The sequence below is a fragment of the Solea senegalensis genome, linkage group LG12, assembly GCF_019176455.1.
Source record: "Solea senegalensis isolate Sse05_10M linkage group LG12, IFAPA_SoseM_1, whole genome shotgun sequence".
Lineage (NCBI taxonomy): Eukaryota > Metazoa > Chordata > Actinopteri > Pleuronectiformes > Soleidae > Solea > Solea senegalensis.
Window position 1 is genome coordinate 6,147,114 of NC_058032.1, and position 19,523 is coordinate 6,166,636.

At 43.4% G+C, this 19,523-nt stretch overlaps 1 protein-coding gene across 7 annotated transcripts in view; it reads right to left on the reverse strand.

The window, feature by feature from the left end:
* Positions 1–747: 747 nt before the first annotated feature.
* pcdh19 (protocadherin 19) overlaps positions 748–19,523 on the reverse strand; it is a 49,943-nt gene continuing 31,167 nt past the window's right edge. For all 7 annotated transcript variants that reach the window (XM_044039801.1, XM_044039798.1, XM_044039797.1 and 4 more), the window contains one exon: positions 748–2,406. In XM_044039801.1, coding sequence (XP_043895736.1) covers positions 1,853–2,406 — 554 coding nt within the window. In that variant the 3' untranslated portion in view covers positions 748–1,852. The remainder of the gene's footprint in view (positions 2,407–19,523) is intronic.

The following is a 19,523-nucleotide window of genomic DNA, read 5'->3' on the forward strand; positions in this document are numbered from 1 at the left end:
CAAGTAAGCACAGATGACGGAAAGGTGACAGCAGTGCTGACCAAAGCTATACTAAACATCCAAATGTCCTCGGTTGAAGCTGAAAAAGTCTCGTTTTTAAACTTGATTGGGCCCAATCGGGAAAGCTGACTCATTAGACAAGATAGATGGAACCCTGTTTACTTGCTTGAAGAGCACTAGGAGTCGTTCTTTCACCTCTTTAAATACTACGTTTAAGCAACATCCGGCAGTCTCAAGGTTCTCTTTGCACCTTTTTTGGTTTCTTTTGCTATCTCACTCTAAGCTCGTTGAACTGACACACTAATGTTGGTGCTGAAATCGCTTTTTTGTTGTCGTTTTTTTTTTTTTTTGTTTTGTTTGTTTGATAATTTTTTTTTGTCTTTTTTTTTTTACATTTTCTATTAGCCCACACAGAAACTCGATGGCACAAGAACTGACCAATAAGAAACTCTTTACAACAAGGTAGACTGCAAGTCAACGTTTGCCAGGGGTCACACAATAAACAAACAAACAAAAAAAAAAAAAATCCAAGTTCATTTTGAAAATGAAAAAAAAAAATCAGGTTCAATATAAAAGCAAAAGACAAATGAACAAAAGCAAGTTAATTTCAAGTATAACTTACTCATAAAATAACTACACAGCATTAAATATTCTCATTATACATTTTTAAATTATTTATAAAATATATTTTGGCATATATGTTTTTTTATTTTTGTGTTTGTGTAACAAACGCTACTGTAGCTTCAGTTGAACACCAATGTTTATTTGTTTTTTTTCCTCTTGAAACAAAACATTAAAGGGATTGTCACATAACAACAGGTTATTAAAAATGATAATAGTAAACCCTATACAGAGTTTCACATAGCAAGACATGAGTGACGATCCCTTCTATCCTAGCCCCATAATCAAAAGTCAAAAAAGTACAAGACCGGAGCACAACGTTCTAATTTGTGCTCCATGGGCTACAATCAAGGTTGGGCACAGGAGATTTCAAAAATCGCTTAAGTCTTCTTTTCATACGACTCAATTTGAACACAAGGATGTCTGTCCCACTTCCAGTGTTCAGAGCAGCTGGGCAGATTGTGAGAGTTCATTTAGCTCCGTCCTCCGCTAAAATATAAATACTGTAAAGATCTCACAGTCTGATGACACTAGGATATCCTCAGGGATACGGAGAGAGAGAAAGAAAGCATCCTCTTTTTATAGTCACAGAGAGAGGGGCGGGGGGGGGGTGGGCAAATGCAACTGAAAGGCCTCGCTTCCCCTCTTCTGAATGCGCCCGAAAAACATTTTTAGCTGAATCCTGTGTATTTGTGTTGTTGCGTATTACACACCGACGGAGCTCACTATACAAAGGAACAAAGAACGATTTTGGCAGCTAGAACAAACTGCAAAAACCAAAGAAGGCAAACATCAGTTTGTGATACAAAAGTAGTTCAAAGGCATAACTGTACTTCGGAGTTTGGCACCCCAGGTGTCCAAAACGTAGTATCCTGCTTCGGAGCTGGAGAGCTCCACGGGCAATGTCCATGCGGTCAACAGTAACCTGCCTGTCCACTCGTTGCAGACTGATAGAAAGAAAATGGAACAAAACGCAAACAAGGAGAAAAGTACCGCGACTACAACAAAGCCACATCCACTACCTCGGCTTGAGCACACAACTAGCTGCAGTATACGACAGTTCCTCGTCTCCAGCCCAGGCTGGTTTCTGAATATTGTATACTGCAAATGGGTGTGTCTCTCTACTTCCACGACCTGACTTTCGTCTGTGTACACACAGCTATTGCGGGGTATATATATGTGAGTTTTACACGGTATGTGTGTATGATGTTGGCCGTCAGCGAGGAGCTGGCTAAAGCACAATGTCCTTCAGGCGCTTGCTGCTGGGGGATTCCTTGTCTCTGCCGTCGTGGAGAAGCGTGTTGATCTCCCTGACCGCCGGTTCACTGTCCTTCCCCTCCGGTTGCCGCAGCAAGCTGTGGTTGGCGATTCGCTCCGCGTCGCGGCATTTCAGCGTGTTGTAGGCAGACGACGGCTTCGCCACTGGGCTCTTCAGGTGCACAGGGGAAGTGATGGGGCTGGCCGCCTCGCGCCCGTTGCCGGCTTCACGGACAGCCCCTCCGTTTGCCTTGGGGCTACACACCTGAGACTCCTGAGTCCGCTTTCCTTTTATTTCTCCCCGTTCAACATCCTCAGGCCCGTCCTTGCCGAAGGTGGCAAAAGTCCTCTTGGTGGTGCCATCCTCGTAGTGGGGCACGTCCACTGTGGTGGCCTCGATAGACAGAGCGATGACATTCCGGCCGTGCTCGGGTGACTTGGCCCGCGCTGGGACACGAGGCATCCAACAGCGATCTGAGTGGCCGAGGATGCGACACTCATCCTGGCAGTGAAAGCCCTCACTGGGATCTGTGTGTGTGGGAGAGAAAACATGATTGTTAGCTCCATCTGTAAAAGCAGCTTTATTTTCAGTTTTTACACTCATTTGAAAACAGATTTCACAGTAATTCCCCCACAAGGCCTCTGATTTCAATCTAGCAAATCCACGTTTTTAAATCAAAACAGCCAAACATCTCCAAATCACTTCCTTTCACTTGTATTGCACTCCTGTATCCACTTAACTTTACTGCTACTCTTGAGGCTTCCTCATGTAAAGCTGGATATATGGGGAAATTCTAATATGGCAATTCAATTATGCGTTGTTAAATCAAATGTCCGTTTGCAGCTCCCATATGATTGGGTTTTCTGTAGTAACAATGGATGTAAGGCAGGTTTAAACAGTGTGAATATCAAATATCTCAGAGAGACACACCAGACAAGTCACCGTGTTGTTTTTCCTGGTTCTTTCTCACTTTCGGTTTCTGCTGTCGAGCTCGAGCCATAAATACGTAATGATGTTTAAAACTGGAGTTAAAAAAGATTTGTCCAATTCTGTGTTATGGTCCCCTTAGGCACTCCGATGTGTTAGCGGGAACGGAGGACATTCACGACAAAATTAAGCCTTTTTTTTTTTTTTAGATATGAGTCATATTTTTTTGGGATTTGCGTCCGGGCATTCTCCGGTGGTCGCTGTTCACATATGACAAACACAGCAGGACAACGTCTGGGAGAAATGCACTCCCTAACAGCAGAAGGATCTCTGAAGGGTCCTGGCGAGGGGGGAGGCACCTGGCTGCAGCACACAGGAAGCAGAACCCTCTCTCAGACACTGTGGAGATTCTCCTGCTGCGTTTTGCACGCGAGTTCACTTGGACATTAACAGGAGATTGTACTTGGGAGCTGGCAGAAGAATCTGTTTGTGCAGCCCCCGACCGCCTCCAGAGTTCAATAAATGTCCAAAATCAGCTTAATTACTAAGCTAAAACACTGCATTGCTGTTTGTGATACTTATTTTGATTGCAAAAAGTACCGGTGCTGGAAATCTTTCAAATCAGGTTGGAAAATGATTTGGCAATGACATATTTGAGTCCCCCCATCCCCATCCCGTTCCACAGGCCCAAGGTGACAAGAAAGGAATGTGAGAAAGATTACCGTCAACCCAAATGCATACGCTTACATCTGGCAATCTCGGCTTGACAGATCACCTAATTAAAATCACTAATGATCTGTTTTTTCTCTCTCTCTCCTCTTTCCTGCACTCACACGAGGCACCTCAGCTCGGGCCCTGGGGATCGATATTTAAAGATTTGAGCCAGGCTTTTCGAGACCAGATATGCCAGAGCCGTAATCTCATAGAGAGTGATGTGATGAGTTTGACACATAACAGAGTGACTAAATGAACGGATGAGCACAGGTTATCGTGGACTGTGGGGATGGGAAGTGGAGTTGCGGAAGAATATAAGGACAAGAATGCCCAAGCAGACGCAGACACCTTGATTCCTTAGAAGGTAAAAGAATTTGAATAAAAATAACTCTAATAACGCAAGTTAATATCCCACAGTCTTTCTTCAGGGTGACAGTATTAGCATTGTGAAATACCATTACATACTATTATCCACTGTACTCATACTACAGCATATATTATGTAAAAATCCCGACACAGTTTAAAAATCAGTTCCGGCTGAAAAGCTACGGCGAGCGGAATGAATGTCTCTTCTATGAGTTCACTCGTGGACCATTTGCATGAACGCTGATTGGTCCTTGGGACTGTACTGGCGGCAATCACGGAGACAAAAGGCAACGCAAATGGGGGGTTTTGTTTGAACAGAGTGGGATCCAATCAGAGTGTAATAATGTCATCACAACAGGAAACCTTTACCAGGTACCGGGCACATAATGCAGAGTGAGGGGAAAACATGCCCACACACTAGATTATATTGTCCACTGCGACGGTATTTTTTAAATCCCATGTTCCTTTTTAATCCTATGTAATGGATGTTTTCAACATCTGTAACCACCTTATATGCCCTTTTTTTTAAAAAAAAGATTGTTCAAATTCACTACGCTTTAGTCACAGTAGTCATGTATAGTCCAGCTATACATTACTTATATTGTGGTGCTTGCTTGCAGTGAAAGGATGTAGGTGATGTGACGGTGGCAACAGTCATTTTCAAACTTGCACTTAAACACAGGACCGGCAGCTTTAGCTCAGGATTTAATCTGCTATTGCTTCCAAAATCCGTTGACATGTTTGACAAAGTAGATCCTTTTTCCTCCACTGATTAAAGATTTACAATCATCCCGGTAATGAATGTCATTTCCTCTAAATACTTTGGCTTTTCTCTATGGCCCGAAGCAATTTCTAAAGGCATGAAATGCCTCCAGGCACAAAGAAATATACACAAGTCGCGTGCTATCTGCTTAGCAGTGCGTGCGTACGCAGTGAATGCCTTTTTATCCTTTCCTTTAGGGGTCTGTGAAAGAGCAACTGGGTTGTAAATGACATTGTTATGAAAGCCAAGTGTCATTAACACTCGTACATCCTGCCTCTACTCACTGCTTCATAAAGCGCAGATGTTGCTCTAAAAGACCCACCAAAATGGAGGAGGCAAAATTTAAATTAAAAAAAAAAAAAAGGCCATGGACCTCTAACAAAACACAATCTCCCCCATTTCCACATAAGGAGAGCAAACTGTAATGGTAGGAGATGAATGAATGGCTTTTTATGGCACCAGCTAGGTTTGGAAGTCAACGACTGCACAATGAAATACTATTAAGGAACCCCCTAATGTGAATGTGCATTCAAAGTCATCAGGAAAATAAGCTTGCCAATCACACTAATTAAAGCACCAGGAACATTTTTCTTGCAGAATTAACCATGAACCAGTCTAAGGACAGTGGAAGCAACACATCAGATATATGCTACTTAAAAAGTCTTAAAAACTATAGCAGTACTAAGGATTTGTACATGCCATCGGGAAATAACACTTAAAGTCTGCCCATGTTTGTCCATTTGTATATTCCTGGAGTGGAATCACTTTACATCAAAAGGAGAAAAGCCTTTAAATCCCCTGCCGTTTTATCTCACATCTCCAGGCTGCCAGCAGCCGGTTCAATCTTCTTCAATTGTCTGCTTCGCTCAATCAGGTGAAGTCATCTTAACTTCAAGTTACAGCAGACAGATCTCCACCTTCAACACGAGGATCGCACAACCTGACATGTTCATGGCTCCATTTACCGGTTATGAGCCGCAAATGAAGATCGCTAGATGTCATACAGCTGCGGGCGGCTATTTGCCTGTTGCCAATGTTGCAAGAGAAATCAGCAAAAGACCAAAAACCCGCCGACACGAAACGGAAGGCATGTGCTCAATCTGCCCTCGGCTCATGCCAGCGATTTTGCATCCTATTTCACTATTACATTGACTTTGTAAACAGACTCCTTTCCCCTCTAAATATGATGTACACGACCTCAGGGTCAAAACGACTGACATGAACGCTGTAAAATTAGTGAAAACCGCCACAAGAAAAACGGACTTTTCATTCCGTATTCGTAGGTTGAAGTGGAGCCAGTAAAGGCAGTTATGACACAATTCAATCAGTTTTTACAGCGCGATGAACCGACCGTAGAAGAATTTGGACCAGCGATAGGATGACATGACAAATCAGTCTACAAGGAATGTCTGCCACTTTTGGCTTAAACTACTTTTTGTATTTCCTCCGCCTATGCTGACATTTGTTTTTTGTTTTTTTTTAACATTAAATGTCCTGATTCTTCTTGTCACGGGGAAAAAGATACCAGCGAGCAGACACTCAGAGACGGCTTGAAGAAGACATCACGGCGAACGCTGTTGTTGGTGGGAGCAAAATTCATTTACAGCCATTTAAATCAAGATATGCTTTATTTATGTCTGTATAGACTTCACGCATCCGCTTTGATTTTCCTTGGCTTTCCTGTTTGTCTCTGTGTCTCCGATATACTCTGATAAACCCTTTCAACAAAACAATGTAATAAAAGCATATCAGCAGTCTGAAAACACAATTATTCTGCCCTGGTGATTGAAATATCCAACGGCAACTCTTGCCGTCGTGCTCTCTTTTCAATTCTGTCTGAGAGGCCGAACACACAGACCAAAATAAGTCGGTCTACATAGAGATGGATAAATGTGGTCGCCACCCCGGCGACCCTGATTGAGGACAAACGTGTCTGAGTGGTCCTCGTCTGTTGCTAAAACATCACGTCCTCCTCTCTGCTCTCATCTTGGTATTCCAGTGTATCTATGACAGTGAGATGGCTGTTTTCTAATTGCTCTCCATATTAATTTTCCATCCTGGCAGTCACATGGCAAAGATTGATTAAATTTAAATTGTTACTACAGAGTCTTGATGGAGCCTGTGATGCAGAAGCTAATGGAAGTATCAGAAGGGAGGGGAACGAGATATATATATGTATATATACATATATATATATATACATACATATATACATATACATACATATATATATAAATATACACACATATATTTATATATATATGTATACATATATACACATATATGTATATATATACATATATACATACATATATACATATACATACATATATGTATATATATACATATATATATATATATACATACATATATACATATATATACATACATATATGTATATATATACATATATATATATATATATATATATATGTATGTGTGTATATGTATATGTGTATATATATATATATATATATATATATATATATATATATATATATATATATATATATATAACAAAATATGGCAACTGAAGCAATACATTGCAAGTGTGAGTGGCTGCTTGGTGGAGTCCAGGTTGAAGCTCGAGACCTAAAAAGGACTCCCCGTGGCCCCGATCCTAATGCTGGGGATGAAGCTTAACCTCTAGTCTGCCGTAACTATTACAGAGGACAGCTCTGCGGCCCAGCTGAGGCCGAGGCCTGGCCAACAGCTTCCTGCACTCCTCACCAAGGAGAGTCAAGGCACTGTTGTCATCCCAGCCAGCCAATTCGGTCCATGGGCTATAAATCAGCCTGGAGGCCTGGCTCCTGCGGGAGCAGCAAGATGGAGTGTGATGGTCTTGTTTTTACAAACAGTAGAGGGGCACCCTTACTGCACCACGCAAGCTATCATTTTCTACCCAGCACTGAGGCCTCGCCTTCTCCCAACAGCATCTGGTTAAGTCACATCAAGCTCCCCCCGAAACAGCCAGATTCATCCCTCGCAGCTCCCCCACACTCAAGCCCATCGTTTCTGCTTCTCCTCCGCCTGTCCTCCTCTTTCATCTCATCAGCACGACTGCCTCACATATATATTGGTGTAATTAAATAAATCCTTCAGTCAAAAAATCCCAAGCTCTAATTTCTTCCTATCTGACCAGAATTCCTTCTGCACTTCCAGTCAAATATTAATTGCTGAGGAAATTAGACCCACTGGGCAGCCTTGTTAGCGCTGTCATACGGCTGGTGAAGCCAGGCATTATTCTGGTATTGGTTCCATTTCTCAGAATTAGTACCCAGTCGGTCCATCAGGGACAAATTCACTGTGTAATTCATACAACACCGTCGGCCTGACACAGCGCAACCTGTACCAGCTTTGTCAGAATCCTCCCAAAGCTAATAAAGCTAAAAAAAAAAAAAGGTAAGTTAACTCAATTTTGACATAATGATAAAACGGCAGTTCTTTTTTGAATGCGAACAACAGTTCACACCCAGTTCACACCCATTTCTGAGATATTTACTTCCACTCTGGCACTGTTTCCTCCCACACTGCTTACTCACTCAACCCACCCAGTGCATTCCATAGCAGGTCCTGGCATAAAGGATGAACTTCCAAACTGGTTTTGACCAAAAAAAAAATGCACTTTCTTCTAAACTGGTGCAAACAACATCTGTTTAACAGCAGAGAATAGCTTTTTGTTGATGTCATCATATTGTACCGTCTTAAAAAGCAGGACCAGCAGCCAGTGGACTGCTTGAAAAAGTGGAAATGATGCAAGCTGGTCATCATGATAGCAAAAAAAACTAAATTCTCTCTCACCTAAGTTCATCATAAGAACAGGAGCTTTCACATCCAAGGTTCATCAGCTGAGCCCTTCACAGTTGATCTTGTGCAACTGATTTACGTTTGGCAGAAAGGAACAACGGTTCGATCTTGTGTGATCTGTAGGTTTTTCATAAATGTGCATACATTACACGAGCAGGTGGGTGTTTAAATCTATAAGCAGGGATTCTATAGTCTGAGGCTGCATGTGGCTCAACAGGAAAAAATAAAATGAGGTTGCAAAGAGATTTCCAGGGCAAACTATAGCAGCAGCAGCAGCAGCAGCAGCAGCGAGAAAAACTACAGAACAAGTTTTGTTCAGGTGTGGGCTGCACATACATAAACACGGCAAACTCGTAATATGTATGACAGTGATAAAAGAAAATAAAGTATATAGATGTTACAGCAATAAAAAAAAAAAAAGGCTGCTTATTAAGTTTCTGATGGTAAATTAGATAATTATGTGGCCACATTTATTTTCCAAGTGAAACTAGTCAAGGGTGTAATTTGGTGATGAATTTCATCAGAGGAAATGTGGGTAAGAAGTGTGTTAAAAGGATGGTTATTTTATTAAAATGTGATAAGATACAAGACGAATAAGAATGCAATTAAAGTAAAAAAAAAAATGAAACTGTAACTTGAGCGAAACCGTACACATAATTTATTACACATCCACTTAAAATGAGAAACTGCGGCGAGAGAGGGATGAATCATTTTAATGTGACTGATCTCAAACGAGTGATAATAGTCATTTGTTTTACTGCATTGTTTATTAATACACACATTCTATTATTGGATGTTCCGCACTTATAAAAACACCGCGTGTTTCTGCTTTGCCATTTGGAAATGACGCCGAAATGCAGTCAGTGTACAGTAGCGGCTCCTTGTTAGACTATTGACTTCTTAACCTTCAGAGCCCTTTCCATCAATGTCCAGACTCAGACGTAACAGGTAATAGATAATAATGATTTAATATTGCACACAAATAAAACAGTGCCTAGAGGCATGTGCCATTTCATTCCAGAAATATGAGTTTTCATACACGGAATGCGCCAAGTTTGAGACGCGGGTACGAAACGTTCCGTACGGAAGCTTAAATAAATGAACCCGAAACGACTGAATCACACGCAATTTGACACGACATCAGTGAACTTCAGCTTTGCATTTGGATCGAAGCCGTAGCTCAAGTGTCACGGAGTGCTGCGATTAGATCATTTCAATATAACGCCACGGCAAATGCCACCCCTGTCAATTCTCCGCATCCAAATTGTACTGACGGGATTCAAATTGACTCGTGTTCAGGCGCTCCAGGTCCAGAATGACAGTACAATGAAGTCACAAGATTTAGCACAACAGGCCGCTGGTGTCCTGGATATAGACCTGCCCACACTGCTAATCCCAGCCAGCCAGGCCGCCTGCCTGGCTGCCTCTGTCAGCTTGGCTCATTGCCCCTACAACGCGTTGGCAGAAGACGTCTTTAAATACACTGGAACAAATGCAGTATTCCTGTGTTTAAGCTTGACCGCGCTAGCGAGCTAATTTGCTCCTAAACCCTGGAGTCTGGGAGGAGCAAGGGGGACAGAAACAGTCTCTTCAATTACATCTGTGAATGGGGTTGGAGGGATGGATGAAAACCTTTCCACGGAGAGGATGAGGCGACTCGGGGACAGCAGCGAGATGGACTGACTGAGGGGAAATTACCGCCTTGGTGTCTGATGAATCTTGGTCATTTTGCCACATCCTGACCGATAGATATTCCCAAAGTGAATCCATAGGTGTGTCGCCACTGCAGTGAACCCCCTTAATAAAATTTACAAGGGTTTTAGAATATCTTATGGGCATGGGGGAAGACATAAAGTGCAAATGCCAAGGCGATATGTATGACACCAAGTGATGAAAAACTGTGTGTCTCTGAACTTCTCCTTAGTAAACAAGAAGTCAGTAATAAATTAAAAGTTGCTCCAACACATGCCGCTTGAAAATCACATTCTTACATCCAAGATGTAAAAAAAAAAAAGCTAACCGAGATGATGAAATGAATTTGAAAAATGTATTGCATAAACACACTGACTGCCTGTCAGGGTGTTGAGGCCCCAACATCTGGGCTTCTTAGGATTTCTCACTCTCACTGTGATTTTCGGCTGTGTTTTAAAAGAGTGGCGCTCCATTATTAATGTCATATGGCTTCTCACCGAGTCGTGTTCACTTTACGTCAGCCAGGACTGTGCGCTTTCGCTTGCCTTTCAAGAAAGAGGAGGAAGTACACTTGTCCATTTTTCATCACCCGCTTTAACAACCTCTGGAAGTAGGACACGATATAAGAAGGTGAGAGCGGCATCGGTGGGATTTCAGCGTGAGGAAAATATTTACAATATGAATGACGTGGGCCGTCCTGCGACACCGCCGCGCTTTGAAAAGACAGCGTCCCTGTTCTCCACTTAACCGGATTGACAGCGCCACTCGGGGATAAGCAGCGAATAAAAGACGTAAGGAAAACACAGCTGGAGATGCATTAGGTGCCGTAAAAAAGCAAGAGGGTGACCTTCTCAACACTTTCTATTTCTCCGTCACAAAGGACATTCTGCTTGTGCCGCTTCTCTCCCAGGTTCTCCATTATTCACCGGTGAAGGTTCTGCGCCGTGATGCCACTTAATATCACACAGAAACAACCGGTGTTCATAGCATTAGCCACCCACCACGCAGTGCTCCGCGCCATACGCTCTACAGAGTACTGTCAGCAGCGAGTCAGTCCACGAGAAAAGCTGCAGGTCGTATCAAAGACAAACACTGGGACGGAGGTGGGAGCCCGAAGTGAAGAAAAGAGAAGGAACTAATAGGCACATCTTTTCTGATTTGAGGAACACGACTGTAGCATACATGAGAATGATGGCAGGGGTCTGACACAGTGGTAGTAATTGGATTTCTCAGGCCTTGTGCCCACTCATGATAACATGCTGAGCTGCGACATAAAAAAAAGTCCTTATGTGTGGCGGGGGGAGCAAGGTGCAGCAGAGTGGAAGTGACAGGTGTCAAAGATCCTATTCCATCACTCCTCTCGATCCTCCACTTCCTTTTCTCTGGAGACGGCGGAGGAACGACCTGGCCTGTGGTAAAGCCAAACACCAAGCCTGACATTCACTCGCAAATCCAAGCTAATTAAACCCACGTAGAGTGAAGTGAAGGAGCTGAAGGGGGGTGGGTGGTGGTGGGAGGGCAGACATTAACATAGATATAAGAGGTCATGGCCTGATTGCCTGCTTTATTTATTTTCTGATGGTAATGCAAGCGGAATACAGAGGAAGCCCAGGACTTCCACCCGATGGGGCCTGAAACCACCCAAGCCGGGTGGTAATTCCATCGCTGTCCTCGATATGTATTCTGTACTCATCTTCCGTGAGGATTGCTAAAGAAAATCATTAAAAATAGACATTCCGAGACATTCCTGTCTGGCATTAAATTTAACAGTCAATCTCTCCCCGTGACATTTATCCTTAATTTTAAGGAGATGTGGGACAATGGTGTTTGGAAAGCGACATTTGGCCCAAAAGAGGCATCAGTTAATCAGTTAATGTTGTCCCTCGGCACATCAAAGGGTAAGTAAACAGTACAGTCACCTACAAGGCAATAAAAATACATTTATTTCTGTAAATAGGTTTTACTCTAGTATTGAAACTGGAATATATTAATGTGGCATGATGATTTGTTTAATGGCCAAAAAGACGCATCGTAGCCTGAAGGAAACACAAATGTGGAGATGATTCGCGAATAGCGTTTCTTTAAACACTGCTGCCGACTTACGCCTGCCGCCGCCAGCTGTGCGACAGCTTACAAACTTCCCATCCTGTTCAGCTCTTGACCTTTACCACACATGAACGCAGTCAAAAGGAAGAATGATGGACTGCGGAGTTTACGGGACACGCGAGGCACCGCGGCCTCTATTCAGTTCACTAATGCAATGTGTGTTCCTGCAATTCAAGAATGACTTGTGTGCGTGTTCAATAATTCACTGAATACGGAATAACTGCACGCTGGTAAGTTCTCAAATATGCACATGTGTTGAAAGGGAAAATGCAAGCGAAGTCTCGCGGAGCGATGGTGGCCAGAAAAAAGGTCACGGATAAGCCCGCGTGGTCCACAAAAACCTCAGCAGGTCCCTTCTCTCCGTTACTGTGCCTTCACTCCCGCATCAATAATTTATAATCTGGGTCAGTTGCAGCCACAACGCGCCTCCCACTATTGAGACCTTCTCAAAATGCTGAATTACACCATCCTCTGCAAGGTCACCTAGGGGACAACAGGGGACACTGACACTAATTGGCGAATGAATGATAGTAATGGTGGAGGTAGTTTGGACGGCTTCTCTTTAACCTCTGTTTAACTTGTGAGGCGAACAAATCCAAAAGAGCACACTTTGCCACGCAGTGTTTTACAGCGAGAATTCTGCATTTCAACGGCTATGAAATGTTACAGAATAAATCATCCTCGCTGAATATACATGAGGAGAGTGAAATATGGAAATATTACAGCAGCATGCCTGAGGTAACCTTTTGTTGCCACAACTGAGGAGGACGACATTACTTTACATATTTCGGTTCAATATTCCATCTAAGTTATATCATTTTCAGGCGAAACAAGGCGATGAACGGCGAGATAGAAAAAAGAAAAAAGACAAAGGCACTGGGGGACACAGGGAAATGAAAGAAAAATAGAACATAGGGAATCTCAAATGGATTAAAAGAGGATGGAGGTGTAGTGTTTTTTTTCCCCACAGCAAGGAAGTGATAGAGGTTAAAAAAAAGAAATGCACATTGATGCAACACAGGAGAACCCCCCCCCCCCCCCACCCCAGCTGCAGTGATAAATGTCTCTTTGTATTCTGGACAGAAAACTACGAGCTACAACATACTTGTCAGAAGACAGCTGATTTTCCCCCCTTAAACAGAGCACGGCGCATTCTTAATCTGTCCTTTCACAAAGGCAGGAGATAAAACAAATGCTTCATGCCAAGACACACAAAAGCACGGCAAGGAGATCTCTCCCCCAATTCACTGCAGGTTTCTGCTGAGTGCGGCCGTACCGGTATGTTCCTGTGTGCACAATGCAGCAGGTGGAGCTATAATGTGCAACCGCATACTCTTTGGACTTTTCCTAAATTTTACAGCGCGCTTAATCCCTGCAGCATAGCCGCGGTTCCACTATGAGGGATCCTAAATGGAGTCGGTGCTACAGGTAATGGAGCTGATTACAGCTATCTGGGCTGCAGGCCAGCTGCCAGACTGCCCTGCCTGGAGGGAGCACAGGCCGCCTGGTGTCTGATATCCTGGGATCCCTGTAATACAAGCCCTGCTTTGGCAGTCACTCAGTGACTATCCTGTCCATTTCCCAGCCCCACACTATAACGCTCCTTTGAGTCAGTCTATGTGTATTGCGTGTCCTCATCAGGTTTTTAAACTGGGAAGTCTCGCGATAGTCTCGCAAAACAGCGCTCTTTTCGAGATTGTCACTTTAGTCTTGCCATCTCCCTGAGCTCATAGTGCTTCTGTGGCAATTCCTAAAATGACAAATGTTCTCATTTTCTCTTTAGGCTGGCAGTCTATGAATTAACATTCCAACAGTGAGTATCGCTTTCGCTCAAAGAAAGAAAATGATTCGCCTTGGTTCGAGGGTGAAGGACGTAAATAAAGAAAGCCATGAAAGAGAAGACTTTATTCACCTCTCGTGCTAAAAGTACAACGTGTGCGAATGAAATCCCTGTAAAATGTGAGTGAGAAAATGGAGGTGTTATGTGGGTGACATATTATATATCTATCTATATATATCTATATATATATTTATATATATCTATATATATATAAATACACACATATATATATATATATATATAAATACACACATATATATATATATATATATATATATATATATATATATGTATATATATATATATATATATAGCCTTCTGTTTTCACCCCCCAGTCTGAGCACTGCACTGCAGTGGAGGAGAGGTTGTGCCCACACGATGACCTCGAAGATTTAGAAAGACAATTGCATGGTGTAAAAAAAAAAAAAATGGCTGCTGTCTCGGTTCCTCAGACAAGAGCGAGAATCAATCTGAGCCACAAAAGGATCCTTAGCCCACTGTATTTCTCTTTTCTCTTTATCTTTCACCCTCTCTCTTTACCCTCCCCTCTGCATTAACCTTTAAAGACACACACACACACACACACACACACACGTAACACAATTTATTGTGTACAGGAGGTTGAGGCACATTTTAAATTCAGGTACTCTCTCCTCTGTGTTTAATACATTCTCACACGCCCCCCTATCAATTTCAGCATACTACTTGTTCTTAATCTCCCTCCCTCTGTCTGGGATCGTCCTGATCCCCCTGTTTTCCCATCTGCTCTCGATCGGGGCCCAGTTTGGCTATAGGTGTTCAACAAACACCTGTGATTCACTCGGTTTCTGCGGAGATTATTAACACAACTAGCATGCCACAGCATCATGAATAAGCAATGGAGATCTGGAGCCCTATTTTCTCTCTGTCTGTGTGTGTGTGTGTGTGTGTGTTTCCTCCCTCTCTCCCTCTCTCCCTCTCTCTCTCTCTCTCTCTCTGGCCCTGCCATGTTGTGAACTGAATGCTAGGATTGTCTAGAAAATGAGCTGTCAGTGGAGTGCGTGCAATGAGATACATCAGGCGCATTGTGAGTCCTAGAAAAATAATGAACTATTCCCATTTCTCTCTCTGATATGTTCAACACGCTATCCATGACGAGTGCCGAGAGATAAGAAGTCTCCCTCTTGAGCTGATTAAATACACTGGATACATTCAGGAGGGCTCGGGCAGCCATTATCGCATTATAACACGACTATGTTTTCAGTCTAGGCCGGACGCGGCGCTCGGTTACACGCGTTCGGTTTGTGAGAGCGCGCGGGAGGTGGCGCCGAACTCAACAATGGATCAAAAACGGGTCGAGTTTGTTAAAGGCCTTTCCATCCATCCATCCATCCATCCATACTGCGTTACCCTCCATGTGAGCATCACTGGAGCCAATCCCAGCTGACGCGGGGCAAAAGGTGGGCTCACGTTCACACCTACAGTCGGTTTAGAGCGTTCAATTAACCTCTGCGTGTGGGAGGAAATTGGAGTACGCGAAAGGGAACCCACGCATTCGCGGGGAGAACGCGCAGCAAGGGCCGTGTTGCAAACAAGTCATGAACCCGGAGTCTTTTTTTTTTCCTGCAAGGCAACAGCGGCAATCACTTATTCTTACTATAGCTTGAAAACGATGGACGGAGGAGAGTGGGTAGGATGGGTTCCCGGGTGGAATATTTGGGTTTACTTATGAAAGTAAGTATGGCCGCATGCGTGATTCACTGTGGTGAGGCCTCACAGGAGCAGCGAAAAGACAAGCGGTGGGTGCAGGTTTTTTCAAATAAATACTATCAGGAGGCCACAGATGTTATGTTATTTTAAATGTAGAGCCGACGCTTTATGTAAGCCGCGCAGTCTGAGCAGAAACACATTTGATTTGCAGTGAAATATAGAAAAATCCACCATATCACGCTTTCCATGATAGAGGTGTCACTTCTCCACCAGGGATGAAATCAATATCGGTCAGGTCTATTTAATACGGGGTGTAATTTCAAGACGCTGGAGCCAGAGACCTCATCGAGTCATTCAAACTCATTTAGCAGTGTAAGAACAATAAAAAAAAAAAAAATGATGAGCACAGATGGACAATGGGTGAAATGACATTTTGTTTCCTTCATTCTTAAATCTCGACATCTCCGAGGCAACATCTTCACATCAGTTGCAACACCTGCCAGCAAGCATTCTCTGGTGTGTTTGAGCATACCGTGTGTGTGTGTGTGTGTGTGTGTGTGCATTCTATCTTCCTTAATGCTTGTATATGCACTGAGCTCTTTGTCACTGTCAGCCATTTTACCTCCGCCAAAGGTTCCACATTAGATTAGGCAAATCCAAATCAAAATGGATGGTCCCAGAGTAGAGTTTGTGTGTTAATCCAATCATAAAATATCATAACCCAACACGTGTTGTTGCCAGTTTGAATCAAACGACGACTTTTTGATGCTTAATTCAATCAAATGTTGTGTGAGAATCACTCAAATCCGCTGGCACAGTCGCAGCTATCTTGGAGTGAGAAAAAAAAAGAAAAGAAAATCATTCCTACCTGTCAGCGAGGTTTGCTTCCTCTCTTACTCTTTTTTTTTTATTTCTTTCGCAAAGACTGCTTACTATATTCTCAGCTCATCTCTTCATCTCACACACACACACACACCACGTCTCACGCTGCCAGCACAGCCCTGTTCATGTTGCCTTCCTGATTCTGACACCTGTCAGCATTTTTCGTCAGTAGATCAGAGAGCTGCAAACTCGAAATGTTCCCGTGTTGAATTTAGGGCAAGTTTGCAGCAGGAAAAATTTGTGAGGTGCCTTTTACTCTTCCTTTAATTCAACAGGGGAAGGGTACTTGCCTTGACGGGCACAAAGTGGGGAGGATGTGGGTTTGGGGATGTTTGTAGTCACTGGAAGGAAACAGAAAGACAGAGACGGAAGGACATGCAGAAAGGGAGGGAGAGGAGGAGGAGGAGGAGGAGGAGGGCTGAAATCAATTAGGAACAGTGAAACCCTACGGGTCCAGTGATGGAAAAAAAAAGGGAATATGGAGAAGTATTTGGCCCACAGAGGCTCCATTCCTCCAATTCCAGCTTCAGGCACACACCCACTGGGAGCTAAGAGATAGATGAGAGATATTCTCCAGAGGTGGAGGCCAAGGAATATGTCAAGAATAAAAGAGGCCTCTTCCCTGCTCTGTCTAAATGAGCATTCTTGGAGTCTAATAGGCCAAGAGAAAACTATTTTGTTTCCCTTTCGTTATTTTACGTTTCTTTTCTCACACATCGCCTTGGAAGATATTCCAAAACCAGGACTACAAACCTATAAAAGCCAACGTCTGCGCACTCTGTGAAACAGCATCACCCTCGTACAGAGATAACCCAAGACACTGATCGAAACATTCACCGCAATCCTTAGAATATGGCTCATCCACAGCAAGGAGGAATTAAACTGTGAGCGATGACAATCAAAGGAAGACAAAAATAGATTTTTTCCTGTTCCCTTGCTTCTCCCTTGACACGAACGGTGCCATAGAGCCAAAGCGACCATGTCGCACATTTCAACCAAATCCCCTAACTTCACAGACGTGCCAATAAAGATATATATAAAAAAAAAGACATCATTTTATATGGCTTTTCTTCTCAGTTTACAGTTGTGGAGATACCGTCCGTTTTTATTGTAATGGCAGAGGAAGTATGAAGGGAGCCGTTACATGTTAAAGATAGGTCTTAATAGATCTTAAGAGATTTAATGTCATTTGTTCTTGCGACGCTCGCCTGCTATAAACCCACTGGGTGAGGATATTTCAGGTCAGACTTTCAAAAAGAGCACACACGGCTCTTTAGAGATTCAACAGTGAGGCACTCGCTCAGATTTTAAATCTAAAATCTCCTCACAAGCACTTTGCTGAACGTTACCTTGGTCGTGGCTGGTGCAGGACTAGCGAAAAGCATTGTCGAACGCCAGGGTGAAGGAAAAAGTGAAACTGTGATGGACCAAAGCCAAATCTAAAACTCTGGAAGGATAAAAAAGGACAAATGTCTGCTGTGGTACGGTGCAAGGTTAGTCAGCAGCCGAATCCAACTGGATTCCCACATGAAAGCCTACGAGAGAATGTGGAGGCAGGGTCTTTGTGTAAAGGTAACAACTGGCCTCCTGGGCAAACAACACAGTAACATGGCACTGGGAACGGTAAACATTTGCACTGTAAAAGCCTGAGAGTTTAACCCTTCCTCCTTCCCCCGAGCAGCTTCCTTTTGTTCTCAGCACTTATCAACAAAACAGTACAATAAAAACACACACACACACACACACAGACAAAAACAAGGCATCTGTCCGCGACTGGTGCGCGCCACCATCCTTTGGCAATTGCGGTTCTTCCACTTGTTTCCTAACTGTGCTGGCAGGAGAGGCCGCGCTATATAACAGCGTTACTCCCAGAAGACATGTGAGCAGCGGTGTGTTTAGTGAACATGCCTTTTTGTTTTCTGACAATTCCCACCACTACACACACACACACACACACACACACAGAGAGAGAGAGAGATAGTGTCCATTTTTGTCAATTAAGACGGACGAACTCAAAACCACATGGTCACATGACTGTAACCACTGTGGTTCTCATATTATACAAACCCAAACGGTTCTATTTCTGCTGCTGTACTCAAGGCAGAGGAAAATGAAGAGGCAACTGCTCTCCTGAGGAGTGAGACACAAACACACACACACACACACACACAGACACACACACTGGCAATGTAAAATCCTCTTATGTCAAGAGAGACAGATTCAACCGCACCTCATGCTGAGTCTGCCCATCGCTGTCAGCCCACCATGTCTCCTAACTATGTAATTAGACTGCCGCAATGGTGATAGAGGGACACATTCATTTGCCACGTCATTACATTTCCGTACGCGTGAGGACCTTTGGTCAACTCATTTAATCATCGTGAACTCTCATTTACTCTCTCGCGCGCCCGCCGCCGCCGCCGCCGGCTGACTTTCAAAACAAAAGCGGCGCAAACGCTCCTTTGAAGCCGTTATTTCATTCCTTCAGACGTGGAGGCCGTAGTTGACCACAGTGCATAAAAAGAGAAGGGAAAGATAAGCGAGACAAAAAAAACAAAAAAACAACCCAAACACATCTCATTGTCATTCCAAACAGGCACTTTGTTATCATCTTTTTGCCTTGGTCATAACAAGGGACAGCACTGTGAAATAGCCTCTTGCTGTGTTAACCACGCATCCATTTTGCTGAAACAGATACAATCATTGGTGGTGTTAATGAAAAAACGAGAGGGAGAGTGAGAGAGTGAGAGAGCTCCACACTTGTAGTATTCTTTCGTGTACATCATTTCTAATTGTCTCAAATAATGAGATGCCACTACTAGAAGACCTGTCGGCATACATTTATTAGAGGCACAGGA